The 24,289-nt window shown below is 38.3% G+C and overlaps 4 protein-coding genes across 8 annotated transcripts; 2 read left to right on the forward strand and 2 right to left on the reverse strand.

The window, feature by feature from the left end:
* Window positions 1–1,356: 1,356 nt before the first annotated feature.
* Window positions 1,357–7,142, forward strand: LOC309692305 (uncharacterized protein; the record flags this gene model as incomplete). Its single annotated transcript, XM_082510659.1, has 11 exons — window positions 1,357–1,505; window positions 2,193–2,286; window positions 2,687–4,327; window positions 4,462–4,601; window positions 4,722–4,852; window positions 4,957–4,975; window positions 5,605–5,704; window positions 5,822–6,081; window positions 6,166–6,352; window positions 6,516–6,643; window positions 6,732–7,142. The coding sequence occupies exons 4-11, from the start codon at window positions 4,539–4,541 to the stop codon at window positions 7,140–7,142; spliced, it is 1,299 nt and encodes a 432-aa protein (XP_082366785.1). The 5' UTR covers window positions 1,357–1,505; window positions 2,193–2,286; window positions 2,687–4,327; window positions 4,462–4,538.
* Window positions 7,143–8,346: 1,204 nt separating this feature from the next.
* Window positions 8,347–14,167, reverse strand: LOC309692342 (serine/threonine-protein kinase pim-1-like). 2 transcript variants are annotated; one of them, XM_082510709.1, is made up of 9 exons: window positions 13,665–14,167; window positions 10,669–10,905; window positions 10,418–10,543; window positions 10,200–10,294; window positions 10,014–10,061; window positions 9,711–9,929; window positions 9,441–9,621; window positions 9,184–9,354; window positions 8,347–9,094 (listed from the first exon to the last, which is right to left on the reverse strand). In XM_082510709.1, the coding sequence occupies exons 2-9, from the start codon at window positions 10,850–10,852 to the stop codon at window positions 9,003–9,005; spliced, it is 1,116 nt and encodes a 371-aa protein (XP_082366835.1). In that variant the 5' UTR covers window positions 10,853–10,905; window positions 13,665–14,167; the 3' UTR covers window positions 8,347–9,002. The 2 variants fall into 2 exon arrangements, with proteins under 2 accessions (XP_082366835.1, XP_082366834.1); XM_082510708.1 differs by lacking the exon at window positions 13,665–14,167 and adding an exon at window positions 11,295–12,883.
* Window positions 9,765–20,430, forward strand: LOC309692345 (uncharacterized protein). 4 transcript variants are annotated; one of them, XM_082510713.1, is made up of 10 exons: window positions 9,765–9,841; window positions 13,073–13,158; window positions 15,065–15,204; window positions 15,325–15,455; window positions 15,560–15,578; window positions 16,184–16,307; window positions 16,425–16,684; window positions 16,769–16,947; window positions 17,111–17,238; window positions 17,327–18,433. In XM_082510713.1, the coding sequence occupies exons 3-9, from the start codon at window positions 15,142–15,144 to the stop codon at window positions 17,121–17,123; spliced, it is 789 nt and encodes a 262-aa protein (XP_082366839.1). In that variant the 5' UTR covers window positions 9,765–9,841; window positions 13,073–13,158; window positions 15,065–15,141; the 3' UTR covers window positions 17,124–17,238; window positions 17,327–18,433. The 4 variants fall into 4 exon arrangements, with proteins under 4 accessions (XP_082366839.1, XP_082366840.1, XP_082366841.1 ...); XM_082510714.1 differs by lacking the exons at window positions 9,765–9,841; window positions 13,073–13,158 and adding exons at window positions 14,337–14,712; window positions 20,360–20,430 and having other exon boundaries at window positions 17,327–17,456; XM_082510715.1 differs by lacking the exons at window positions 9,765–9,841; window positions 13,073–13,158 and adding an exon at window positions 14,338–14,712 and having other exon boundaries at window positions 16,208–16,307.
* LOC309692341 (serine/threonine-protein kinase pim-1-like) lies at window positions 19,549–23,559 on the reverse strand. The gene is made up of 9 exons (XM_082510707.1): window positions 21,890–23,559; window positions 21,264–21,500; window positions 21,013–21,138; window positions 20,795–20,889; window positions 20,609–20,656; window positions 20,306–20,524; window positions 20,036–20,216; window positions 19,779–19,949; window positions 19,549–19,689 (listed from the first exon to the last, which is right to left on the reverse strand). Exons 1-9 carry the CDS (start codon window positions 21,948–21,950, stop codon window positions 19,598–19,600), a joined length of 1,230 nt encoding a protein of 409 aa, XP_082366833.1. The 5' UTR covers window positions 21,951–23,559; the 3' UTR covers window positions 19,549–19,597.
* Window positions 23,560–24,289: the final 730 nt, after the last annotated feature.

Here is a 24,289-nt window from a genome sequence, read left to right on the forward strand (position 1 = left end):
CACACTAAGATATAAAGTGATGGCAGCGAGCACAGTGTTGCAGGATTTAATTAAAAACACATCTGACTAAGACCAACTGAAATTTAGAGTTGTGTATAATAAAGTTTATTCATGATTAATAAAACAAATCTGTAATATTTTTCTTTCTCTTTTGTCCATTTGAATCTCGCTACAGCTTAAATAAAAGAAAAGAATGTGTTTTGAATAAATTAAACTCTATTCTCTCTTTTTCTTTCTTTATTTTTTTCTTGGTGGGTTTTCATTTGCAATCAAACGCAACATTATACAATTATATAGTATAGTAAGAAATATCCTTTAACTTAATTTAGTATTTGTTTTTTAATTTTTGTTTTTATTGTTTCCCCTTCAGTTTTGTGCTTATCACATGTTCTAATCTGACATATTATGCAGTAAATTATTTTTGCAATAACTTAACAGGCCATTGTGGGAGCCAACATTCACTTATAAAAGACATATTTGTATATTCTGTGGGCTGCTTTATGGTTGTGTCATTTAGAAACATAAGCCACAACAGACTTCCACTGGAGAGTACTTAAAAATTTATTTTTATGTAAAGATATTTTAATAACTACTATACTAGGAGAGAACCTATTGTTACATGGATTAATTGTACAAACTGTAGAGAAATAAGTTTAAGCGTGCAACTTTTTATTCATTTTTAACTGTATTAATGTTTTTATGTTGATACAGCCGCCTCATATCTGTTTCCTCAGTGTTTTTTAAACCATGTACTCCATCTATGAGTAAGAACATGAATAAATTCCTTTCCAAATTTGTAGTTCTTTTTTCCAACTGTTTTTAGTACATATGTAACATTTCTTTACACACAAATGCAGGTATTCTTTTGCACCAAGACGTTAAAGAAATGCTAAGAAAAAATGAAAATACTACATTGCAACCTGTGTGTGTGTGTGTATATATATATCTGTATCTATATAGATACAGATATATATGTGTATTCGTACCCTTTTTTCATCATCTAGTTTCCTGTGCCAGATCTTCTACTGATCGACTGAGGCAGACATGTAAAAAAAAACATGAACTAAAGAATATTTCTGTATATAAACAGGACTTTAAATCTTTATCAACAGCTACTTTAGAGGAAATTCTTCAATAAACTGCAAGGCTCAACTCAGAGGACAAAACCCAACCTGTTATAAATAGTGTGACAGCAAACTTTCTCTTGTGTAAAGTTACAAATAGGAGTAATTATCCACAGGAGCTTTTATACATAATGAAGTTATAATTCGTCCTGTAGAAATTGTACACAGTAAATTTCCCAGTGTTAAATCAGCAGTGTTAAAGTGTATTTACTCTAATAGAGTCATTATAACGACAGCTGGAGCAAAACGCCTCCCAGTGTGGGCGCGGAGTTAAAAGACTGAGTGTCAATGTTACTCTAGATAGAAAGCTCCTCCCACCACAGACTCCTTTTCAAACCGAGAGAATTTTTCACAATGCCATTTTCTTTACATCAGTTACACGTAAGTTATTCATATTCACTTATTAAAACCAACAATTTGACATTTTAAACACAGGTAGCATGTTAAAATAAGGTTACATTCCTTTTGTCCATGTTTATTATATATTTCATTTTGTACCTGAAGCAAATGTGACACTGTCTGTATGCTAACGTAAGGTTGTTAATTAGTGTTGGCTAAGACTGTAAGGCTTGTTAATTTATTTCAGTGTGTAGTGGTGATTGTGTTGTGTTCTAGCATGTTTGAAATTCCATTAAATTAAACCCTCCATGTGTTGGGAGCTACATATTAACATTAGCTAGCTAACAGCATTTTGGCTAACCTTGGTGCACGGGCAATTCGCTTGTTATTGCTACATTTTAAATTATATAAGGCAATCATTAACTAATTAATATTTTACACTAATGTTACATCTTTAACTTCTTTTTGGATACCTAGCTATAGAGGTCGTTTTCAGTAAGGTTATTGTCTTATTTCAATTCCGCTGTCTTTAGCGATTTTACAGTTACAGTGATTACAACCAGCAGGCAGTATAAACTTGATAAAGTATCCAAAATATCCAGGATTCAGTTTGTAATGTTTTCTTTTAGTAGTTTGAACTTAAGATGGCAGTGTTTGTATTTGTAGTGAGTTAACTTGATGTTAACTAATGATGGTATTGACACAAGTTACCTTTTTCCATTTTTCCAGAGGGGCCGATGGCGATATGGCAGCCTCGCTTCTGTCAGTCTGCATCAGGGCAGCTGTGGCTACAACCGTAGCTTGCCTCCACCAGTGTGTGAATGTGAGAGTGAATGAATAGTGGTATTGTAAAGCGCTTTGGGTGCCTTGAAAAGCGCTATATAAATCCAATCCATTATCATTATTTTGGTTAGCAGACTGTTCAGTATGTTAAACTAAAGATGAACAAAATACTGACTCCCTAGTGCTAAGTTAGATCAGACAAATGGTAAAAGTACTAGTAATTATTTTAGTTTTGTATTGAGGAATATATTTCATGTAGGTGAAATACTCATGTAGTACAGGGCTTAAAAACTACAGCCAAGGGGTTGACATACATACAGTGTAAGAAATAACAATGCAAGGCTGTTTTACTGGTATTTATGGGACTGGTTTAATATTCACATTTTCTGTTTACAGTAGTTCAATGAAGAGCACTGACTATAAGAAATTACTGTCTACAGGAAGCATGCTGCTTAAAGCAAAACTGGGAGGTGTGCAGAAATTTGCTAGAGTATCTGAGCCAAGCCTTAAGGAATTTTGATTGCCGGTAAGAAACCAACATGGTATAAAAAAGGTGTTCAATGTGCTTTAAGTTCTTTTTGTTATTTAGTCTCTTCAAACTGCATTTTATGATTAATTGAAAATGATCTACGTTTTGGAATCATCTTAGCTACGAATGTATATTTAGTGGAAAAACTGTATAATGTGAGTGTAACTCCTAATCTACCACTTATCAAGCATGTTACTGGTGCTTAATAATTTAGTTTTAATTTGTTTGAGTCACTTTTGAAAAAGCTAAGCAGAAGTTATTTGGAGACGACAGTGACTGCCGTTGGTTGAAAAGAGAGGTAAAAAAAACTTCAGTGGTGTTGCACACCATTTTATATTATTTTTTAAAGTCATTATTCAATACGTTGTTATTGTTAACCCTTTAAAGCGTCAGAGCTGCACGCTCCGTTTTGTGTAACTATTTTTAAATCCCTGTAGAACCTGAACCGTGTAAGCTAGTGCAATAAATTTTTTTGCATATGAAACCAGAGGAGTTGTACTTACATCTTATGCCATCAGCTTGTCCTCGGTCACGTTTTCCTTCCACATATAGCTTTGCAAAAACTGCATAAAAAGCGCTTGCAGGAACAAAAACATAATATTCCAGAAACACGCTTTGCCGATCTGATCAGCTGTTCGTAACACTTCCCACAGTGAAACAGACGTCAGCACGAATTATAGCATGTCCGCCATTTCCTGGCCAAAACCGAAAGTGACGTCATTTTCGTGGAAAATGTAGTTTTTTACTTATAGGCCTTAAAAGCTTATACTGGTGTTTTTATAAGTCACGTTTGACTTTTCTGAATAGTTTCTGCTTAGAACTCGAATTGCACTGCTAGAAATAGTTTATTTTGATGCACCTGCTGTTTTCTTTGCGAATTTGCATCATAGGATTGTTTTTTCGTTTTTCCTGCAGTATATAAAAATTGGTGTATCTCCAAAATAAAACTATGAAGACACTCAAAATAAATTTCCTGTTGTTGTAAACTATTTTTTGCAACTTTTTTGTATTTAAAGTTTTGAGGGATAAACCTCTTAAATTTCTCCAAGTAGAAATGTATGTAAAACAAAAAACAAAAACGATTTTCAATTTTTTTGTAGTTTATTGCACTTTTTTGCAATTAATGTAGTTACTATGGACTTAATGCATACATATTATTAAAATATGGGCTATAACAGTTGTATAGCAACTTGAAATGCTCCCACAAATGGCACTACAACATGTAAAAAAAATAACATAAGCTCTGGCGGACTTGGTTCTATAGTAGGTCGTAAGGGTTAAATAAATATCGTCAAATAATCGAGATCTCAATTTCAGTGAAAATAATCATGATTATCATTTTTGCCATAATCGAGCAGCCCTAATGTCATGTAATCTTTTTGTTTACTCAAACTTGTGTGCTTGTTTCCAGCATTTGCAAAGTTTGGTGTGCCAGCTGTAACAAAAGGAGTGAAAGTTTTTGATAGTTCAGGGACTGAGTTGGATGATGATATATTTGAGGATATAGTAACAGATCCCTCAACTGGGGTATTAACCATCAAATATGAAAAAGGTTTGTTTGAGTGATGTGTGTTTCACTGGATGTCATTTTTTAATATCATTATTACATTGTTTATTAAAAAGAGTTTATAAAATGTGTCTATAGAGGGACCATGTAAACTCATTTGTTTTGCTCCTGTTTTTGAGGTCTGGAAACAGCTGCTGCAGAAGTGTCTCCTGAGCAGTCCCAGTTATCATCGCCACATTCATCAGATTCACAGGATATGGTCATCCTTTCAGACAGCCCTTTGAGGAAACATCAGAAGCTGGATGCAGAAGTTAAGCAAGTAAGAGTTAGCAGATTTCCACATTCTTCTAACAGTGTCATTTTTGTTTGTAGTTTAAGTGCTCTGAACTGCAGTGGTTATATCAACATGTAGAATGTTTTTTTTTATTGTGTTTTCCAGTTGGTGGAATCGATTCTCACCAGCAAACCTGGTGGAGAACGTATAATAAATGAATACAATCGGACCAAGTCCCTGGTGGATGAAACCAGAAGAAAAACATACTGGTCAACATACTTGACAGAAAAAAATGGGTAATCTATTTCTGGCCCTGTGATTTTACTATCATTTTCAAATTATTTTAAATCTCTATGAATTCCAGGGAAGCTGACTAGTTCTTTTCCTTTTGATCTTGCAGTACATCACCACCACAACAGGTAAAAGAAATGTATGCCAGAGGAATTGTAACCTTTTTCTCTTACCTCAGTGGCCTGTACTCCAAAAATGGCTGTGTAGGTAGCCCATAGTAATAACTGATACAACCAAAATCACGTTTAAACATTTTAAATCCGGGCAGCACGGTGGCACGGTGGTTAGCACTGTTGCCGCACAGCAAGAAGGTCCTGAGTTCAATTCCAACACCAGGCCAGGGTCTTTCTGTGTGGAGTTTGCATGTTCTCCCCGTGTTTGCGTGGGTTCCCTCCGGGTACTCCGGCTTCCTCCCACCGTCCAAAGACATGCAGCTTATGGGGATAGGTTAATCGGATAATCCAAATTGTCACTAGGTGTGAATGTGTGAATGAATGTGAGTGCGAATGGTTGTCTGTCCCTGTGTGTTGGCCCTGCGACAGACTGGCGACCTGTCCAGGGTGTACCCTGCCTCTCGCCCTATGACAGCTGGGATAGGCTCCAGCGCCCCCCGCGACCCTGAAAAGGATAAGCGGAAGCGAATGGATGGATGGACATTTTAAATCCTGCTAAAATGTATGTTCTTATCAACTCTTCATTGTTACATAACTTATTTTGTTTATTCATTTATCAGTGTCTGTACATATCACTCTCCAAGGAACATTATTATGATGGCGAGGGTAGCACCGGGTACTTGGCCTGGAGGATTAAAGCCATACAGAGATGCACTGCTAAAGGGAGGCGATTATCATCTGGAGGTAACATTTATAATTCAGTGGAAATACATAATACAGTTCCACATTGTGGTTCTTTATTAATAATGGTTATTAAATGTTGTTATTAGTTTTGATAAAGATGTATTTCATATTGTCTAGCACCAGGAGATGGATCATCGAGTGAAGACCAGTGTGGTGGACCAACTGTCAGACGAGAGTTGCAGTTTGTTACAGAGAAGTTACTGAGTGAGGATGAGTGCAAGGAAGCAATCTCTCTGATGAAACATTCAGCTGATGAAGACACAGTCAAGAAGAAGATGAAGTTGACATTTGTTTATCGACACAACATGGTCCTTGGCCTCCTGCTGTCAAGCAACATACTGTCTGTTTTTCCACGTTTCAAAGATATCAAAGGCTTGGTGAATATTTGTCATTACTTTGACAATGTAAACACACTTTAATATTTTGTAGATAGCAGATATAATTCTCTATCCCTGTTACAGATCGAACAGGATTTTGTACTGATGTTTGGTGAGGATGTATCAGGCAGGTTGCTGGAGAGGTGGCCAACAACATTCAAAAGAAAGATTATCCAACAAGGCAGAAAGCTTCCTTCTACCAGTGACCTGGAAGAACTCTTGCTGGCAGCTGACTCACCTGAGGATGCCACTGAAGTTAATGCTGACATTGGTGAGCTGTTGTTTCTTTGATTAGCACATTCATAGCATATATAATGTTTGTCACAGAACAGTTATCCTTTTTGTCTTTTGGATCTACTCAAACATTTTATCAATGCATTGAAATATGTTGTTGATGATGACTCAACTTTATTAAAAACAAATAATTTTTGCAGGCTGGGACAATGACCTCTCAGCAATTCTATTGCTATTACATCTGATTCCACCATCTGGTCAGGGTCGGAAGAGACCAGGAAAGGTGTCAGCTTCTCAAGCAGAAAGGCGTCTTGTGGTCTTCAAGAAGGTTTGTGTTTCTTTTCTATTTTTATGTTATGAATTACCAGTTTAAGAAACACTTGATTCTTATTGCCTGTCTGTATTTGTCTTTTCAGACTGGAACAAATATCCAAGAGCACCTTGATTCCATCACTACCAGCACTCAACCCTACCTCCTGGCTGTTGGGGTGAAAAAGAATGACATCCACCGGTTCTTCATTATTCTTGACAAGAATGCCATGCCATGCAAGTCTACCTCTTCACTTGGTACTGTTGATGAACTGTTTAAAGCACATTTTGTGTTTGGCACATCTTACAACACTATGCTTCACAACATGTACATGTTCATCCAGACCACAGGTTTTAGAAAATATTTAAATACCAAACACCTTAACTATTTTGACCAGCAGGCTGACACTGATGTTAATCTACAGCCTGATGTGGCAGTTAAAGAAGTTAGCACTACAGGGGAGGTGATGTCAACTAATGTAGAAGAAACACCCACAACATCTGAAAAGGTCAAATAAGAGCACTTTGGATAGGTGTGCCTCTGCTGTTGCACAGCTCAGGGCAGCTGGATTAAGCCAATCTACTGTGAGTAGTTTTGTCTCCTCAATGGAGGAAGTGTTTTTTGAGATTCATACTCAGGCTAAAGATGCAGCCTTACAGAGTGTACCTTTGCAGTACACCACAAGTAAAAATAAATATAATAGTAATAAAATAAAGCATTGGGAGTCCTTTAGTCTGGAAAGATTAGCTTTAGGACCAGGAAAGATGGTGACACTTGGAGAGCTGGAAGAAGGTCCAGAATTTGCTTGGAGCTGTGTTGTCTACCAGTTTGTTTTCAGCTAAGTGGATAATAACACACAGTACAGAGTACCGCCCTGATTTTATCATCTGTACAGATGTAGTGTCTGAGATTCTGCTTTTTTGTAAGATCAAAAGTATTGTTGTGAAAGATGACATTGTGTTGCTCTGCGGAAAACTGATGGAAACCCTGTGTTTTGATGACCATCATCATGCATTTAGGGTCAGACTGCATCCCAATATGGTGCTGAAGGTGTTGAACATAAATGAGCTGTGTTGCTTCTTCAAATCAAGTATGGCATTTCAGATTCCTCCCTGTGTGTCGTTCCATATTGCCGTTTTATGCCGAACTAAATTCATTGTTTTAAAGTGTTTTATACACTACATGAGATGTTTTTATATTTTGAGCCTGACATAAAAATAAAGCTGTTAAATGTATTATCTAGTTGTGGTTTTTGCTCACTTGTTTTTATATGTAAAAGCATTATTAAAAACCATGTTTTCATGCTGCAAAACAGTGAATTGAGTGTAAAGGTAACACTACAGGAAGAGTTTTAGTAACATTACTTGGTGTAAAATTAATTACAAATTTTACTCTATGAGAGCTAATTTTTCACTAGAGATTAGTGTATGAATAACACAGTATAGAGTAACATGACACTACTAGTAGTGTTAAGTTGATTTAACACTATGCGGTGTTACTCAGTGTTAAATTTTTACTCTATTTAGAGTTAAATTTACTCTAAAATTTTAACACTATAGAAAGAGTTGATTTAACACCAATTCTGAATGGCACCAAATAGACTCGGAAACAGTGTTAAATTTAACTCTTTAAGTGTTAGTTTGACACTGCAAATTTTACTGTGTACATTTAAGCTATATAGTTCCCTCTGTGATAATTCTGCTATGAATGCCTCTTATTAACTTTTATGCTTTTACAACCCACTATGAGCAAACACTCAGCAACAGTGGGAAGGAAAAACTCCCTTCTTGAAGGAAAAAACCTCTGGTAGAACCAGGAAATCTGTCTAAACTAGTTGGGGGTTAGAGCAACAGATGCAAGTCTTCAGATCATTTGCAGTGTGACTGTCTTTGTGCACACTTTAACCTGATTCAGTTTTCTTATTTGTCAAAATGCACCATGGGTAAAAACAAAACAACAAAACAAAACAAAATAGTAATGAAGGAGAATCCTCAGCAAAGATGAATTAAACAAGTTTTATTTTGATCAAATTTTACTTTAAGTAAAACACATCTTTATTTGATGACATTGAAGTCATCAAATAAAGACAGTTTTGATGGAGCTCCTGACCCAGCCCAAGCTCTCTATGAAGACGAGGAAAAACTCCCCAGGGGGCCAGATTGATGGGAAGAAACCTCGGGAAAGCCCATTCAAAGAGAGATCCCCTTTCCTGGGATGGCTGGGGGGGTTACAGGAACTCCAAAAAAGCTAAATTTTTATTTATTTTCTTTTTAAGATTGACCCACTCTATCTATTCCTGTCCAACAGAAAAAAGAAAGGAAGTTACTACAATGTATCACACTTACATGATAAGGTGTGAATTGTGTGTTTGTGTGTGTTATCTTAGCCAGGGGTGAAGCTGGAGCTCCTCCAGTGTTGGGCGCTTCTCCGGGGCTAAAGCTAAACATGCGTCCAAGAAATTCCGGCATTCTTGAAAGAAAGAAAAGATCAAAAAGATGAAGATGATAGTTCTAGTGATCCAAGGCAGCAGTGAATCTGGAAGTGTGAAGTTTTCTTACCTGTGGACAGACGCTTTTTGATGCTCAGTTGCTTTGTGAGGAACCTCGCGGTACTAAAGTATCGTGCATGAAGCGCTTCATACAACACCACTCCCATTTGCCACACCGTGGTGGGTCCACACCTGTAGCAGCTCCTAATGTACCACTCGGGAGGGATGTGAAGAGGAGTGCCTAACAAACAGACACAATTACAATTTCTTCTAAAACAAAAGACACAAATTGTTACATCTGTGAAAAGCAAGAGCAGAATATGTTACCATAGAAGATGCGATACAGAGATCGCTGTTTAACAAAGCAGCTCAGTCCAAAGTCAATGATGCGAACTCGAGGCACATCTGAGCCGGTCTCAATCAGAATGTTTTGTCCCTTGATGTCCCGATGAAAGATGTGTTTCTCCTCAAGTTCCTTTACAGCATCAACTAGTTGCTTCAGAATGACCTGGAAAAGATGAAAAACACAATAATGAGTTAATGCTTTTCTGCCTTGATTGAATGCTGTACAGTCTAAGGCTCTTCCAGTCAACTTACCTTGGCCGTGTCCTCTGTTAAAGTTCTTCCATTTTCTGCTTTGTATTTTTGCAGGTCCACAGCGGGGACAGGTCTCTCCAGCACCAGGATCAGCTCTTTGCCAAGGTCGAACCACTCCAGCAAGGACACAGGTGCTGATATTCCCACTGACCCTTCTGCTTCACCTGCAAGTTTAAGCATAATGGCCACTTCCACCGAGAGCATCTTCCCATTTTCATCCTGAAATATTACAACAAAGTGGATGATGAGGAACGCCGCATTCAATCCAGTAATGTGAAACTAATTCAAGTGTTGGACGCTTACCGCCACTTTGCAGTAGACTTTATTTTTGGGAATGTGTTTGATGGCAACCTAGAAGACACAGAGCATTGGTGAGCATTTCCTCAGTATGACATAATGAAAGGTGGAAACACAGCAGACGTCTCAGTTTACGATATTATCCATTATCTGCGTCACTGCCTGTGTTACTACCATCATCTGAACACTTACTGGAAAACGATCTTCTATCCGGTAGCCAGCAAACACTGCTCCGCAGCCTCCTTCTCCGAGCTGGTGCTCCTCCACATATCTGGCTTGGAATTCACCTGAACAGACAAAACAGCAAATCTGGTTTTATTACAGCTGTGACACAAATTACTCTCCTCTGTAGCCTAAATGTTCCTTCTGCCCTTCCCCTGAATATAAAACCCAAGCTGCTTGCTACTTACGTTTTTGGTCTGCCACTGATTTTTTGCCCTGGTCCACATTCCTTTTTTTTTTCTTGAGTGGCTCTCTGTTGTCTCCCGCGGCCTTTCTTTTGCCATTTTTTGCGCACTCCTGTTTGTTGTTCAAGTCTGGAGATGTGGAAAACACCAAAAGCACATCAGCTCACTGGATGATAGACACAAACACTAAACACCAATATCTTAAACCTAGCAACCACACTTAATCTACCCCCTTATTCAACTAATTAGCCTACCTTTACCAGAGTCCAACGAGAAGGATGCTTGCTCCTCGTCACCGCTCATATGGTCGAGAAGTTTAGCCTTCTTTGCTTTCTTTGTTGTGCCCTCTTCATCTTGCACAACCTTGCGCTTCACACCTTTGACCACATCTGAGCTGGTGGAAGGACCAGCCTGCTCAGCGACCCTCCTCCTTTTCATTGGGGTCTTCTTTTCAGGACTGGCCTTTCTTTTAGCAGTCCTGCTCTTACAATCTATAAACGACAACAACACAGTGGTGAAAAAGAGTCCCCGACATCAGGACTGGAAGCAGTTTGATGGCAAAGAATTTGAAATTGCTTTTGCTTAAATTATCACAAGTTTATTCTTGGGATAAAAAAAACTGACCAGTGCGAATTGATACTAGGTTCACTAAGTCTTAGATCTTGATGACACTTGTTGGTCTGTTTTTACTGTTGAGTCCAAGAATAAACTTATTACATTATTTTACCAAAAGACCGGTAACCTTTCTTTGATTAGACATCTTGTATTAAAGCTATTTTCAATCAAACATATGATTCAAATACTCTAAAAATGATTCACATAGTGTCAACATTTCTAGGATTTGGATTTTACCAGGATTTTATTTTATTATTTTACTTACCTTGATCTCCTGAATCTTTCTTATCAGCTGGAGTGGTCATTTTTCTTGTTTCCTTTTTCATTGTAATTTTGGAGAACTTTTAAAATCGAAAATGTAAACCGTAATGAGTTAAGATTGAGTTAATATTCCTTCAAATGTGCACCTTTCAAATGCTTGACTTTTCTAACTGAATTCTGTAAGTGAGCTTTATAAGTAAACTCTGGAAACTATGGCAACACAACATAGAATCTTGCCTTTCAGTGACTTCACTGACTGCCAGCAGTTCAAAGTAGTTTACAGAAAAACACTCTGGCAGACAAAGCCATAATATTTCATATAATTCAATCATTTCATATCAGTTAAACAGTTTCTTTCATTATCGTTCATCGTTTGTATAAAGACCTCATGTATGGATGACAGTATGAAGATTTGTGGTTGACCACACACTAATACAGGGAGTGCAGAATTATTAGGCAAGTTGTATTTTTGAGGAATAATTTTATTATTGAACAACAACCATGTTCTCAATGAACCCAAAAAACTCATTAATATCAAAGCTGAATGTTTTTGGAAGTAGTTTTTAGTTTGTTTTTAGTTTGAGCTATTTTAGGGGGATAACTGTGTGTGCAGGTGACTATTACTGTGCATAATTATTAGGCAACGTAACAAAAAACAAATAAATACCCATTTCAATTATTTATTTTTACCAGTGAAACCAATATAACATCTCCACATTCACAAATATACATTTCTGACATTCAAAAACAAAACAAAAACAAATCAGCGACCAATATAGCCACCTTTCTTTGCAAGGACACTCAAAAGCCTGCCATCCATGGATTCTGTCAGTGTTTTGATCTGTTCACCATCAACATTGCGTGCAGCAGCAACCACAGCCTCCCAGACACTGTTCAGAGAGGTGTACTGTTTTCCCTCCTTGTAAATCTCACATTTGATGATGGACCACAGGTTCTCAATGGGGTTCAGATCAGGTGAACAAGGAGGCCATGTCATTAGTTTTTCTTCTTTTATACCCTTTCTTGCCAGCCACACTGTGGAGTACTTGGACGCGTGTGATGGAGCATTGTCCTGCATGAAAATCATGTTTTTCTTGAAGGATGCAGACTTCTTCCTGCACCACTGCTTGAAGAAGGTGTCTTCCAGAAACTGGCAGTAGGACTGGGAGTTGAGCTTGACTCCATCCTCAACCCGAAAAGGCCCCACAAGCTCATCTTTGATGATACCAGCCCAAACCAGTACTCCACCTCCACCTTGCTGGCGTCTGAGTCGGACTGGAGCTCTCTGCCCTTTACCAATCCAGCCACGGGCCCATCCATGTGGCCCATCAAGACTCACTCTCATTTCATCAGTCCATAAAACCTTAGAAAAACCAGTCTTGAGATATTTCTTGGCCCAGTCTTGACGTTTCAGCTTGTGTGTCTTGTTCAGTGGTGGTCGTCTTTCAGCCTTTCTTACCTTGGCCATGTCTCTGAGTATTGCACACCTTGTGCTTTTGGGCACTCCAGTGATGTTGCAGCTCTGAAATATGGCCAAACTGGTGGCAAGTGGCATCTTGGCAGCTGCACGCTTGACTTTTCTCAGTTCATGGGCAGTTATTTTGTGCCTTGGTTTTTCCACACGCTTCTTGCGACCCTGTTGACTATTTTGAATACATACAGTGTAAGAAATAACAATGCAAGGCTGTTTTACCGGTATTTATGGGACTGGTTTGATATTCACATTTTCTGTTTACAGTAGTTCAATGAAGAGCACTGACTATAAGAAATTACTGTCTACAGGAAGCATGCTGCTTAAAGCAAAACTGGGAGGTGTGCAGAAATTTGCTGGAGTATCTGAGCCAAGCCTTAAGGAATTTTGATTGCCGGTAAGAAACCAACATGGTATAAAAAAGGTGTTCAATGTGCTTTAAGTTCTTTTTGTTATTTAGTCTCTTCAAACTGCATTTTATGATTAATTGAAAATGATCTACGTTTTGGAATCATCTTAGCTACGAATGTATATTTAGTGGAAAAACTGTATAATGTGAGTGTAACTCCTAATCTACCACTTATCAAGCATGTTACTGGCGCTTAATAATTTAGTTTTTATTTGTTTGAGTCACTTTTGAAAAAGCTAAGCAGAAGTTATTTGGAGACGACAGTGACTGCCGTTGGTTGAAAAGAGAGGTAAAAAAAACTTCAGTGGTGTTGCACACCATTTTATATTATTTTTTAAAGTCATTATTCAATACGTTGTTATTGTTAACCCTTTAAAGCGTCAGAGCTGCACGCTCCGTTTTGTGTAACTATTTTTAAATCCCTGTAGAACCTGAACCGTGTAAGCTAGTGCAATAATTTTTTTTGCATATGAAACCAGAGGAGTTGTACTTACATCTTATGCCATCAGCTTGTCCTCGGTCACGTTTTCCTTCCACATAAAGCTTTGCAAAAACTGCATAAAAAGCGCTTGCAGGAACAAAAACATAATATTCCAGAAACACGCTTTGCCGATCCGATCAGCTGTTCGTAACACTTCCCACAGTGAAACAGACGTCAGCGCGAATTATAGCATGTCCGCCATTTCCTGCCCAAAACCGGAAGTGACGTCATTTTCGTGGAAAATGTAGTTTTTTACTTATAGGCCTTAAAAGCTTATACTGGTGTTTTTATAAGTCACGTTTGACTTTTCTGAATAGTTTCTGCTTAGAACTCGAATTGCACTGCTGGAAATAGTTTATTTTGATGCACCTGCTGTTTTCTTTGCAAATTTGCATCATAGGATTGTTTTTTCGTTTTTCCTGCAGTATATAAAAATTGCTGTATCTCCAAAATAAAACTATGAAGACACTCAAAATAAATTTCCTGTTGTTGTAAACTATTTTTTGCAACTTTTTTGTATTTAAAGTTTTGAGGGATAAACCTCTTAAATTTCTCCAAGTAGAAATGTATGTAAAACAAAAAACAAAAACGATTTTCAATTTTTTTGTAGTTAATTGCACTTTTTTGCAATTAATGTAGTTACTATGGACTTAATGCATACATATTATTAAAATATGGGCTATAACAGTTGTATAGCAACTTGAAATGCTCCCACAAATGGCACTACAACATGTAAAAAAATAACATAAGCTCTGGCGGACTTGGTTCTATAGTAGGTCGTAAGGGTTAAATAAATATCGTCAAATAATCGAGATCTCAATTTCAGTGAAAATAATCATGATTATCATTTTTGCCATAATCGAGCAGCCCTAATGTCATGTAATCTTTTTGTTTACTCAAACTTGTGTGCTTGTTTCCAGCATTTGCAAAGTTTGGTGTGCCAGCTGTAACAAAAGGAGTGAAAGTTTTTGATAGTTCAGGGACTGAGTTGGATGATGATATATTTGAGGATATAGTAACAGATCCCTCAACTGGGGTATTAACCATCAAATATGAAAAAGGTTTGTTTGAGTGATGTGTGTTTCACTGGATGTCATTTTTTTAATATCATTATTACATTGTTTATTAAAAAGAGTTTATAAAATGTGTCTATAGAGGGACCATGTAAACTCATTTGTTTTTGTTTTTTTGTTTTTTTTTTGTTTTTTTTTGCCATTTCGAGAACATTTATTGTGCAAAACTTAAAGAAGAATGTTTAAATTACAAAACTTTTCAACTTTTTCCAAACAATGTAAAACAAAATTATTATTATTATTTTTTTTTTTAAATGACATCAGAAACAGCAGTATGCGACATTACGTGATGGCAGAGCTTCAGTTCATTAAACTCATTTGTTTTGCTCCTGTTTTTGAGGTCTGGAAACAGCTGCTGCAGAAGTGTCTCCTGAGCAGTCCCAGTTATCATTGCCACATTCATCAGATTCACAGGATATGGTCATCCTTTCAGACAGCCCTTTGAGGAAACATCAGAAGCTGGATGCAGAAGTTAAGCAAGTAAGAGTTAGCAGATTTCCACATTCTTCTAACAGTGTCATTTTTGTTTGTAGTTTAAGTGCTCTGAACTGCAGTGGTTATATCAACATGTAGAATGTTTTTTTTTATTGTGTTTTCCAGTTGGTGGAATCGATTTTCACCAGCAAACCTGGTGGAGAACGTATAATAAATGAATACAATCGGACCAAGTCCCTGGTGGATGAAACCAGAAGAAAAACATACTGGTCAACATACTTGACAGAAAAAAATGGGTAATCTATTTCTGGCCCTGTGATTTTACTATCATTTTCAAATTATTTTAAATCTCTATGAATTCCAGGGAAGCTGACTAGTTCTTTTCCTTTTGATCTTGCAGTACATCACCACCACGACAGGTAAAAGAAATGTATGCCAGAGGAATTGTAACCTTTTTCTCTTACCTCAGTGGCCTGTACTCCAAAAATGGCTATGTAGGTAGCCCATAGTAATAACTGATACAACCAAAATCACGTTTAAACATTTTAAATCCGGGCAGCACGGTGGCACGGTGGTTAGCACTGTTGCCGCACAGCAAGAAGGTCCTGAGTTCAATTCCAACACCAGGCCAGGGTCTTTCTGTGTGGAGTTTGCATGTTCTCCCCGTGTTTGCGTGGGTTCCCTCCGGGTACTCTGGCTTCCTCCCACCGTCCAAAGACATGCAGCTTATGGGGATAGGTTAATCGGATAATCCAAATTGTCACTAGGTGTGAATGTGTGAATGAATGTGAGTGCGAATGGTTGTCTGTCCCTGTGTGTTGGCCCTGCGACAGACTGGCGACCTGTCCAGGGTGTACCCTGCCTCTCGCCCTATGAAAGCTAGGATAGGCTCCAGCGCCCCCCGCGACCCTGAAAAGGATAAGCGGAAGCAAATGGATGGATGGACATTTTAAATCCTGCTAAAATGTATGTTCTTATCAACTCTTCATTGTTACATAACTTATTTTGTTTATTCATTTATCAGTGTCTGTACATATCACTCTCCAAGGAACATTATTATGATGGCGAGGGTAGCACCGGGTACTTGGCCTGGAGGATTAAAGCCATACAGAGATGCACTGCTAAAGGGAGGCGATTATCATCTGGAGGTAACATTTATAATTCAGTGGAAATACATAATACAGTTCCACATTGTGGTTCTTTATTAATAATGGTTATTAAATGTTGTTATTAGTTTTGATAAAGCTGTATTTCATATTGTCTAGCACCAGGAGATGGATCATCGAGTGAAGACCAGTGTGGTGGACCAACTGTCAGACGAGAGTTGCAGTTTGTTACAGAGAAGTTACTGAGTGAGGATGAGTGCAAGGAAGCAATCTCTCTGATGAAACATTCAGCTGATGAAGACACAGTCAAGAAGAAGATGAAGTTGACATTTGTTTATCGACACAACATGGTCCTTGGCCTCCTGCTGTCAAGCAACATACTGTCTGTTTTTCCACGTTTCAAAGATATCAAAGGCTTGGTGAATATTTGTCATTACTTTGACAATGTAAACACACTTTAATATTTTGTAGATAGCAGATATAATTCTCTATCCCTGTTACAGATCGAACAGGATTTTGTACTGATGTTTGGTGAGGATGTATCAGGCAGGTTGCTGGAGAGGTGGCCAACAACATTCAAAAGAAAGATTATCCAACAAGGCAGAAAGCTTCCTTCTACCAGTGACCTGGAAGAACTCTTGCTGGCAGCTGACTCACCTGAGGATGTCACTGAAGTTAATTGGTGAGCTGTTGTTTCTTTGATTAGCACATTCATAGCATATATAATGTTTGTCACAGAACAGTTATCCTTTTTGTCTTTTGGGTCTACTCAAACATTTTATCAATGCATTGAAATATATTGTTGATGATGACTCAACTTTATTAAAAACAAATAATTTTTGCAGGCTGGGACAGTGACCTCTCAGCAATTCTATTGCTATTACATCTGATTCCACCATCTGGTCAGGGTCGGAAGAGACCAGGAAAGGTGTCAGCTTCTCAAGCAGAAAGGCGTCTTGTGGTCTTCAAGAAGGTTTGTGTTTCTTTTCTATTTTTATGTTATGAATTACCAGTTTAAGAAACACTTGATTCTTATTGCCTGTCTGTATTTGTCTTTTCAGACTGGAACAAATATCCAAGAGCACCTTGATTCCATCACTACCAGCACTCAACCCTACCTCCTGGCTGTTGGGGTGAAAAAGAATGACATCCACCGGTTCTTCATTATTCTTGACAAGAATGCCATGCCATGCAAGTCTACCTCTTCACTTGGTACTGTTGATGAACTGTTTAAAGCACATTTTGTGTTTGGCACATCTTACAACACTATGCTTCACAACATGTACATGTTCATCCAGACCACAGGTTTTAGAAAATATTTAAATACCAAACACCCTAACTATTTTGACCAGCAGGCTGACACTGATGTTAATCTACAGCCTGATGTGGCAGTTAAAGAAGTTAGCACTACAGGGGAGGTGATGTCAACTAATGTAGAAGAAACACCCACAACATCTGAAAAGGTCAAATAAGAGCACTTTGGATAGGTGTGCCTCTGCTGTTGCACAGCTCAGGGCAGCTGGATTAAGCCAATCTACTGTGAGTAGTTTTGTCTCCTCAATGGAGGAAGTGTTTTTTGAGATTCATACTCAGGCTAAAGATGCAGCCTTACAGAGTGTACCTTTACAGTACACCACAAGTAAAAATAAATATAATAGTAATAAAATAAAGCATTGGGAGTCCTTTAGTCTGGAAAGATTAGCTTTAGGACCAGGAAAGATGGTGACACTTGGAGAGCTGGAAGAAGGTCCAGAATTTGCTTGGAGCTGTGTTGTCTACCAGTTTGTTTTCAGCTAAGTGGATAATAACACACAGTACAGAGTACCGCCCTGACTTTATCATCTGTACAGATGTAGTGTCTGAGATTCTGCTTTTTTGTAAGATCAAAAGTATTGTTGTGAAAGATGACATTGTGTTGCTCTGCGGAAAACTGATGGAAACCCTGTGTTTTGATGACCATCATCATGCATTTAGGGTCAGACTGCATCCCAATATGGTGCTGAAGGTGTTGAACATAAATGAGCTGTGTTGCTTCTTCAAATCAAATATGGCATTTCAGATTCCTCCCTGTATATCGTTCCATATTGCCGTTTTATGCCGAACTAAATTCATTGTTTTAAAGTGTTTTATACACTACATGAGATGTTTTTATATTTTGAGCCTGACATAAAAATAAAGCTGTTAAATGTATTATCTAGTTGTGGTTTTTGCTCACTTGTTTTATATGTAAAAGCATTATTAAAAACCAGGTTTTCATGCTGCAAAACAGTGAATTGAGTGTAAAGGTAACACTACAGGAAGAGTTTTAGTAACATTACTTGGTGTAAAATTAATTACAAATTTTACTCTATGAGAGCTAATTTTTCACTAGAGATTAGTGTATGAATAACACAGTATAGAGTAACATGACACTACTAGTAGTGTTAAGTTGATTTAACACTATGCGGTGTTACTCAGTGTTAAATTTTTACCCTATTTAGAGTTAAATTTACTCTAAAATTTTAACACTATAGAAAGAGTTGATTTAACACCAATTCTGAATGGCACCAAATAGACTCGGAAACAGTGTTAAATTTAACTCTTTAAGTGTTAGTTTGACACTGCAAATTTTACTGTGTACATTTAAGCTATATAGTTCCCTCTGTGATAACTCTGCTATGAATGCCTCTTATTAACTTTTATGCTTTTACAACCCACTATGAGCAAACACTCAGCAACAGTGGGAAGGAAAAACTCCCTTCTTGAAGGAAAAAACCTCTGGTAGAACCAGGAAATCTGTCTAAACTAGTTGGGGGTTAGAGCAACAGATGCAAGTCTTCAGATCATTTGCAGTGTGACTGTCTTTGTGCACACTTTAACCTGATTCAGTTTTCTTATTTGTCAAAATGCACCATGGGTAAAAACAAAACAACAAAACAAAACAAAATAGTAATGAAGGAGAATCCTCAGCAAAGATGAATTAAACAAGTTTTATTTTGATCAAATTTTACTTTAAGTAAAACACATCTTTATTTGATGACATTGAAGTCATCAAATAAAGACAGTTTTGATGGAGCTCCTGACCCAGCCCAAGCTCTCTATGAAGACGAGGAAAAACTCCCCAGGGGGCCAGATCGATGGGAAGAAACCTCGGGAAAGCCCATTCAAAGAGAGATCCCCTTTCCTGGGATGGCTGGGGGGGGGTTACAGGAACTCCAAAAAAGCTAAATTTTTATTTATTTTCTTTTTAAGATTGACCCACTCTATCTATTCCTGTCCAACAGAAAAAGAAAGGAAGTTACTACAACGTATCACACTTACATGATAAGGTGTGAATTGTGTGTTTGTGTGTGTTATCTTAGCCAGGGGTGAAGCTGGAGCTCCTCCAGTGTTGGGCGCTTCTCCGGGGCTAAAGCTAAACATGCGTCCAAGAAATTCCGGCATTCTTGAAAGAAAGAAAAGATCAAAAAGATGAAGATGATAGTTCTAGTGATCCAAGGCAGCAGTGAATCTGGAAGTGTGAAGTTTTCTTACCTGTGGACAGACGCTTTTTGATGCTCAGTTGCTTTGTGAGGAACCTCGCGGTACTAAAGTATCGTGCATGAAGCGCTTCATACAACACCACTCCCATTTGCCACACCGTGGTGGGTCCACACCTGTAGCAGCTCCTAATGTACCACTCGGGAGGGATGTGAAGAGGAGTGCCTAACAAACAGACACAATTACAATTTCTTCTAAAACAAAAGACACAAATTGTTACATCTGTGAAAAGCAAGAGCAGAATATGTTACCATAGAAGATGCGATACAGAGATCGCTGTTTAACAAAGCAGCTCAGTCCAAAGTCAATGATGCGAACTCGAGGCACATCTGAGCCGGTCTCAATCAGAATGTTTTGTCCCTTGATGTCCCGATGAAAGATGTGTTTCTCCTCAAGTTCCTTTACAGCATCAACTAGTTGCTTCAGAATGACCTGGAAAAGATGAAAAACACAATAATGAGTTAATGCTTTTCTGCCTTGATTGAATGCTGTACAGTCTAAGGCTCTTCCAGTCAACTTACCTTGGCCGTGTCCTCTGTTAAAGTTCTTCCATTTTCTGCTTTGTATTTTTGCAGGTCCACAGCGGGGACAGGTCTCTCCAGCACCAGGATCAGCTCTTTGCCAAGGTCGAACCACTCCAGCAAGGACACAGGTGCTGATATTCCCACTGACCCTTCTGCTTCACCTGCAAGTTTAAGCATAATGGCCACTTCCACCGAGAGCATCTTCCCATTTTCATCCTGAAATATTACAACAAAGTGGATGATGAGGAACGCCGCATTCAATCCAGTAATGTGAAACTAATTCAAGTGTTGGACGCTTACCGCCACTTTGCAGTAGACTTTATTTTTGGGAATGTGTTTGATGGCAACCTAGAAGACACAGAGCATTGGTGAGCATTTCCTCAGTATGACATAATGAAAGGTGGAAACACAGCAGACGTCTCAGTTTACGATATTATCCATTATCTGCGTCACTGCCTGTGTTACTACCATCATCTGAACACTTACTGGAAAACGATCTTCTATCCGGTAGCCAGAAAACACTGCTCCGCAGCCTCCTTCTCCGAGCTGGTGCTCCTCCACATATCTGGCTTGGAATTCACCTGAACAGACAAAACAGCAAATCTTGTTTTATTACAGCTGTGACACAAATTACTCTCCTCTGTAGCCTAAATGTTCCTTCTGCCCTTCCCCTGAATATAAAACCCAAGCTGCTTGCTACTTACGTTTTTGGTCTGCCACTGATTTTTTGCCCTGGTCCACATTCCTTTTTTTTTTCTTGAGTGGCTCTCTGTTGTCTCCCGCGGCCTTTCTTTTGCCATTTTTTGCACACTCCTGTTTGTTGTTCAAGTCTGGAGATGTGGAAAACACCAAAAGCACATCAGCTCACTGGATGATAGACACAAACACTAAACACCAATATCTTAAACCTAGCAACCACACTTAATCTACCCCCTTATTCAACTAATTAGCCTACCTTTACCAGAGTCCAACGAGAAGGATGCTTGCTCCTCGTCACCGCTCATATGGTCGAGAAGTTTAGCCTTCTTTGCTTTCTTTGTTGTGCCCTCTTCATCTTGCACAACCTTGCGCTTCACACCTTTGACCACATCTGAGCTGGTGGAAGGACCAGCCTGCTCAGCGACCCTCCTCCTTTTTATTGGGGTCTTCTTTTCAGGACTGGCCTTTCTTTTAGCAGTCCTGCTCTTACAATCTATAAACGACAACAACACAGTGGTGAAAAAGAGTCCCCGACATCAGGACTGGAAGCAGTTTGATGGCAAAGAATTTGAAATTGCTTTTGCTTAAATTATCACAAGTTTATTCTTGGGATAAAAAAAACTGACCAGTGCGAATTGATACTAGGTTCACTAAGTCTTAGATCTTGATGACACTTGTTGGTCTGTTTTTACTGTTGAGTCCAAGAATAAACTTATTACATTATTTTACCAAAAGACCGGTAACCTTCCTTTGATTAGACATCTTGTATTAAAGCTATTTTCAATCAAACATATGATTCAAATACTCTAAAAATGATTCACACGGTGTCAACATTTCTAGGATTTGGATTTTACCAGGATTTTATTTTATTATTTTACTTACCTTGATCTCCTGAATCTTTCTTATCAGCTGGAGTGGTCATTTTTCTTGTTTCCTTTTTCATTGTAATTTTGGAGAACTTTTAAAATCGAAAATGTAAACCGTAATGAGTTAAGATTGAGTTAATATTCCTTCAAATGTGCACCTTTCAAATGCTTGACTTTTCTAACTGAATTCTGTAAGTGAGCTTTATAAGTAAACTCTGGAAACTACGGCAACACAACATAGAATCTTGCCTTTCAGTGACTTCACTGACTGCCAGCAGTTCAAAGTAGTTTACAGAAAAACACTCTGGCAAACAAAGCCATAATATTTCATATAATTCAATCATTTCATATCAGTTAAACAGTTTCTTTCATTATCGTTCATCGTTTGTATAAAGACCTCATGTATGGATGACAGTATGAAGATTTGTGGTTGACCACACACTAATACAGGGAGTGCAGAATTATTAGGCAAGTTGTATTTTTGAGGAATAATTTTATTATTGAACAACAACCATGTTCTCAATGAACCCAAAAAACTCATTAATATCAAAGCTGAATGTTTTTGGAAGTAGTTTTTAGTTTGTTTTTAGTTTGAGCTATTTTAGGGGGATAACTGTGTGTGCAGGTGACTATTACTGTGCATAATTATTAGGCAACGTAACAAAAAACAAATAAATACCCATTTCAATTATTTATTTTTACCAGTGAAACCAATATAACATCTCCACATTCACAAATATACATTTCTGACATTCAAAAACAAAAACAAAACAAATCAGTGACCAATATAGCCACCTTTCTTTGCAAGGACACTCAAAATCAAATCAAATCAAATCACTTTTATTGTCACATCACATGTGCAGGTACATTGGTACAGCACATGTGAGTGAAATTCTTGTGTGCGAGCTTCACAAGCAACAGAGTTGTGCAAAATACAATAATGTAAACAAGCAAAATACAAGAATGGCTACATCTGAAACTAATAAATATATGTACAATATATAATAGTATATGCATTTCTGGATGTGTATACTAAATATTTTTCTACGTGTGTGTGTGTGTGTGTGTGTGTGTGTGTGTGTGTGTACACATATTTTACAAATTAAATAGAGTAAACAATAAATAAAATATATAAAATAAAATATACAGAGTGAGACATGTGCAAAACAGTGGCGTTACTGTACAGTGTGGAGTGCATAATGTTAAAGTTCCAGTAGTGAAGCTGAGGTGTCTATGAAGTGTTCAGCAGTCTGATGGCCTGATGGAAAAAGCTGTCTCTCAGTCTGCTGGTACGGGACCGGATGCTGCAGAACCTCCTTCCTGATGGAAGTAGTCTGAACAAAAGCCTGCCATCCATGGATTCTGTCAGTGTTTTGATCTGTTCACCATCAACATAGCGTGCAGCAGCAACCACAGCCTCCCAGACACTGTTCAGAGAGGTGTACTGTTTTCCCTCCTTGTAAATCTCACATTTGATGATGGACCACAGGTTCTCAATGGGGTTCAGATCAGGTGAACAAGGAGGCCATGTCATTAGTTTTTCTTCTTTTATACCCTTTCTTGCCAGCCACGCTGTGGAGTACTTGGACGCGTGTGATGGAGCATTGTCCTGCATGGAAATCATGTTTTTCTTGAAGGATGCAGACTTCTTCCTGTACCACTGCTTGAAGAAGGGGTCTTCCAGAAACTGGCAGTAGGACTGGGAGTTGAGCTAGATTCCATCCTCAACCCGAAAAGGCCCCACAAGCTCATCTTTGATGATACCAGCCCAAACCAGTACCCCACCTCCACCTTGCTGGCGTCTGAGTCGGACTGGAGCTCTCTGCCCTTTACCAATCCAGCCACGGGCCCATCCATCTGGCCCATCAAGACTCACTCTCATTTCATCAGTCCATAAAACCTTAGAAAAACCAGTCTTGAGATATTTCTTGGCCCAGTCTTGACGTTTCAGCTTGTGTGTCTTGTTCAGTGGTGGTCGTCTTTCAGCCTTTCTTACCTTGGCCATGTCTCTGAGTATTGCACACCTTGTGCTTTTGGGCACTCCAGTGATGTTGCAGCTCTGAAATATGGCCAAACTGGTGGCAAGTGGCATCTTGGCAGCTGCACGCTTGACTTTTCTCAGTTCATGGGCAGTTATTTTGCGCCTTGGTTTTTCCACACGCTTCTTGCGACCCTGTTGACTATTTTGAATGAAACGCTTGATTGTTCGATGATCACGCTTCAGAAGCTTTGCAATTTTGAGACTGCTGCATCCCTCTGCAAGATATCTCACTATTTTTGACTTTTCTGAGCCTGTCAAGTCCTTCTTTTGACCCATTTTGCCAAAGGAAAGGAAGTTGCCTAATAATTATGCACACCTGATATAGGGTGTTGATGTCATTAGACCACACCCCTTCTCATTACAGAGATGCACATC

This window comes from Aulonocara stuartgranti (assembly GCF_965226115.1).
Source record: "Aulonocara stuartgranti genome assembly, chromosome: 17".
NCBI lineage: Eukaryota > Metazoa > Chordata > Actinopteri > Cichliformes > Cichlidae > Aulonocara > Aulonocara stuartgranti.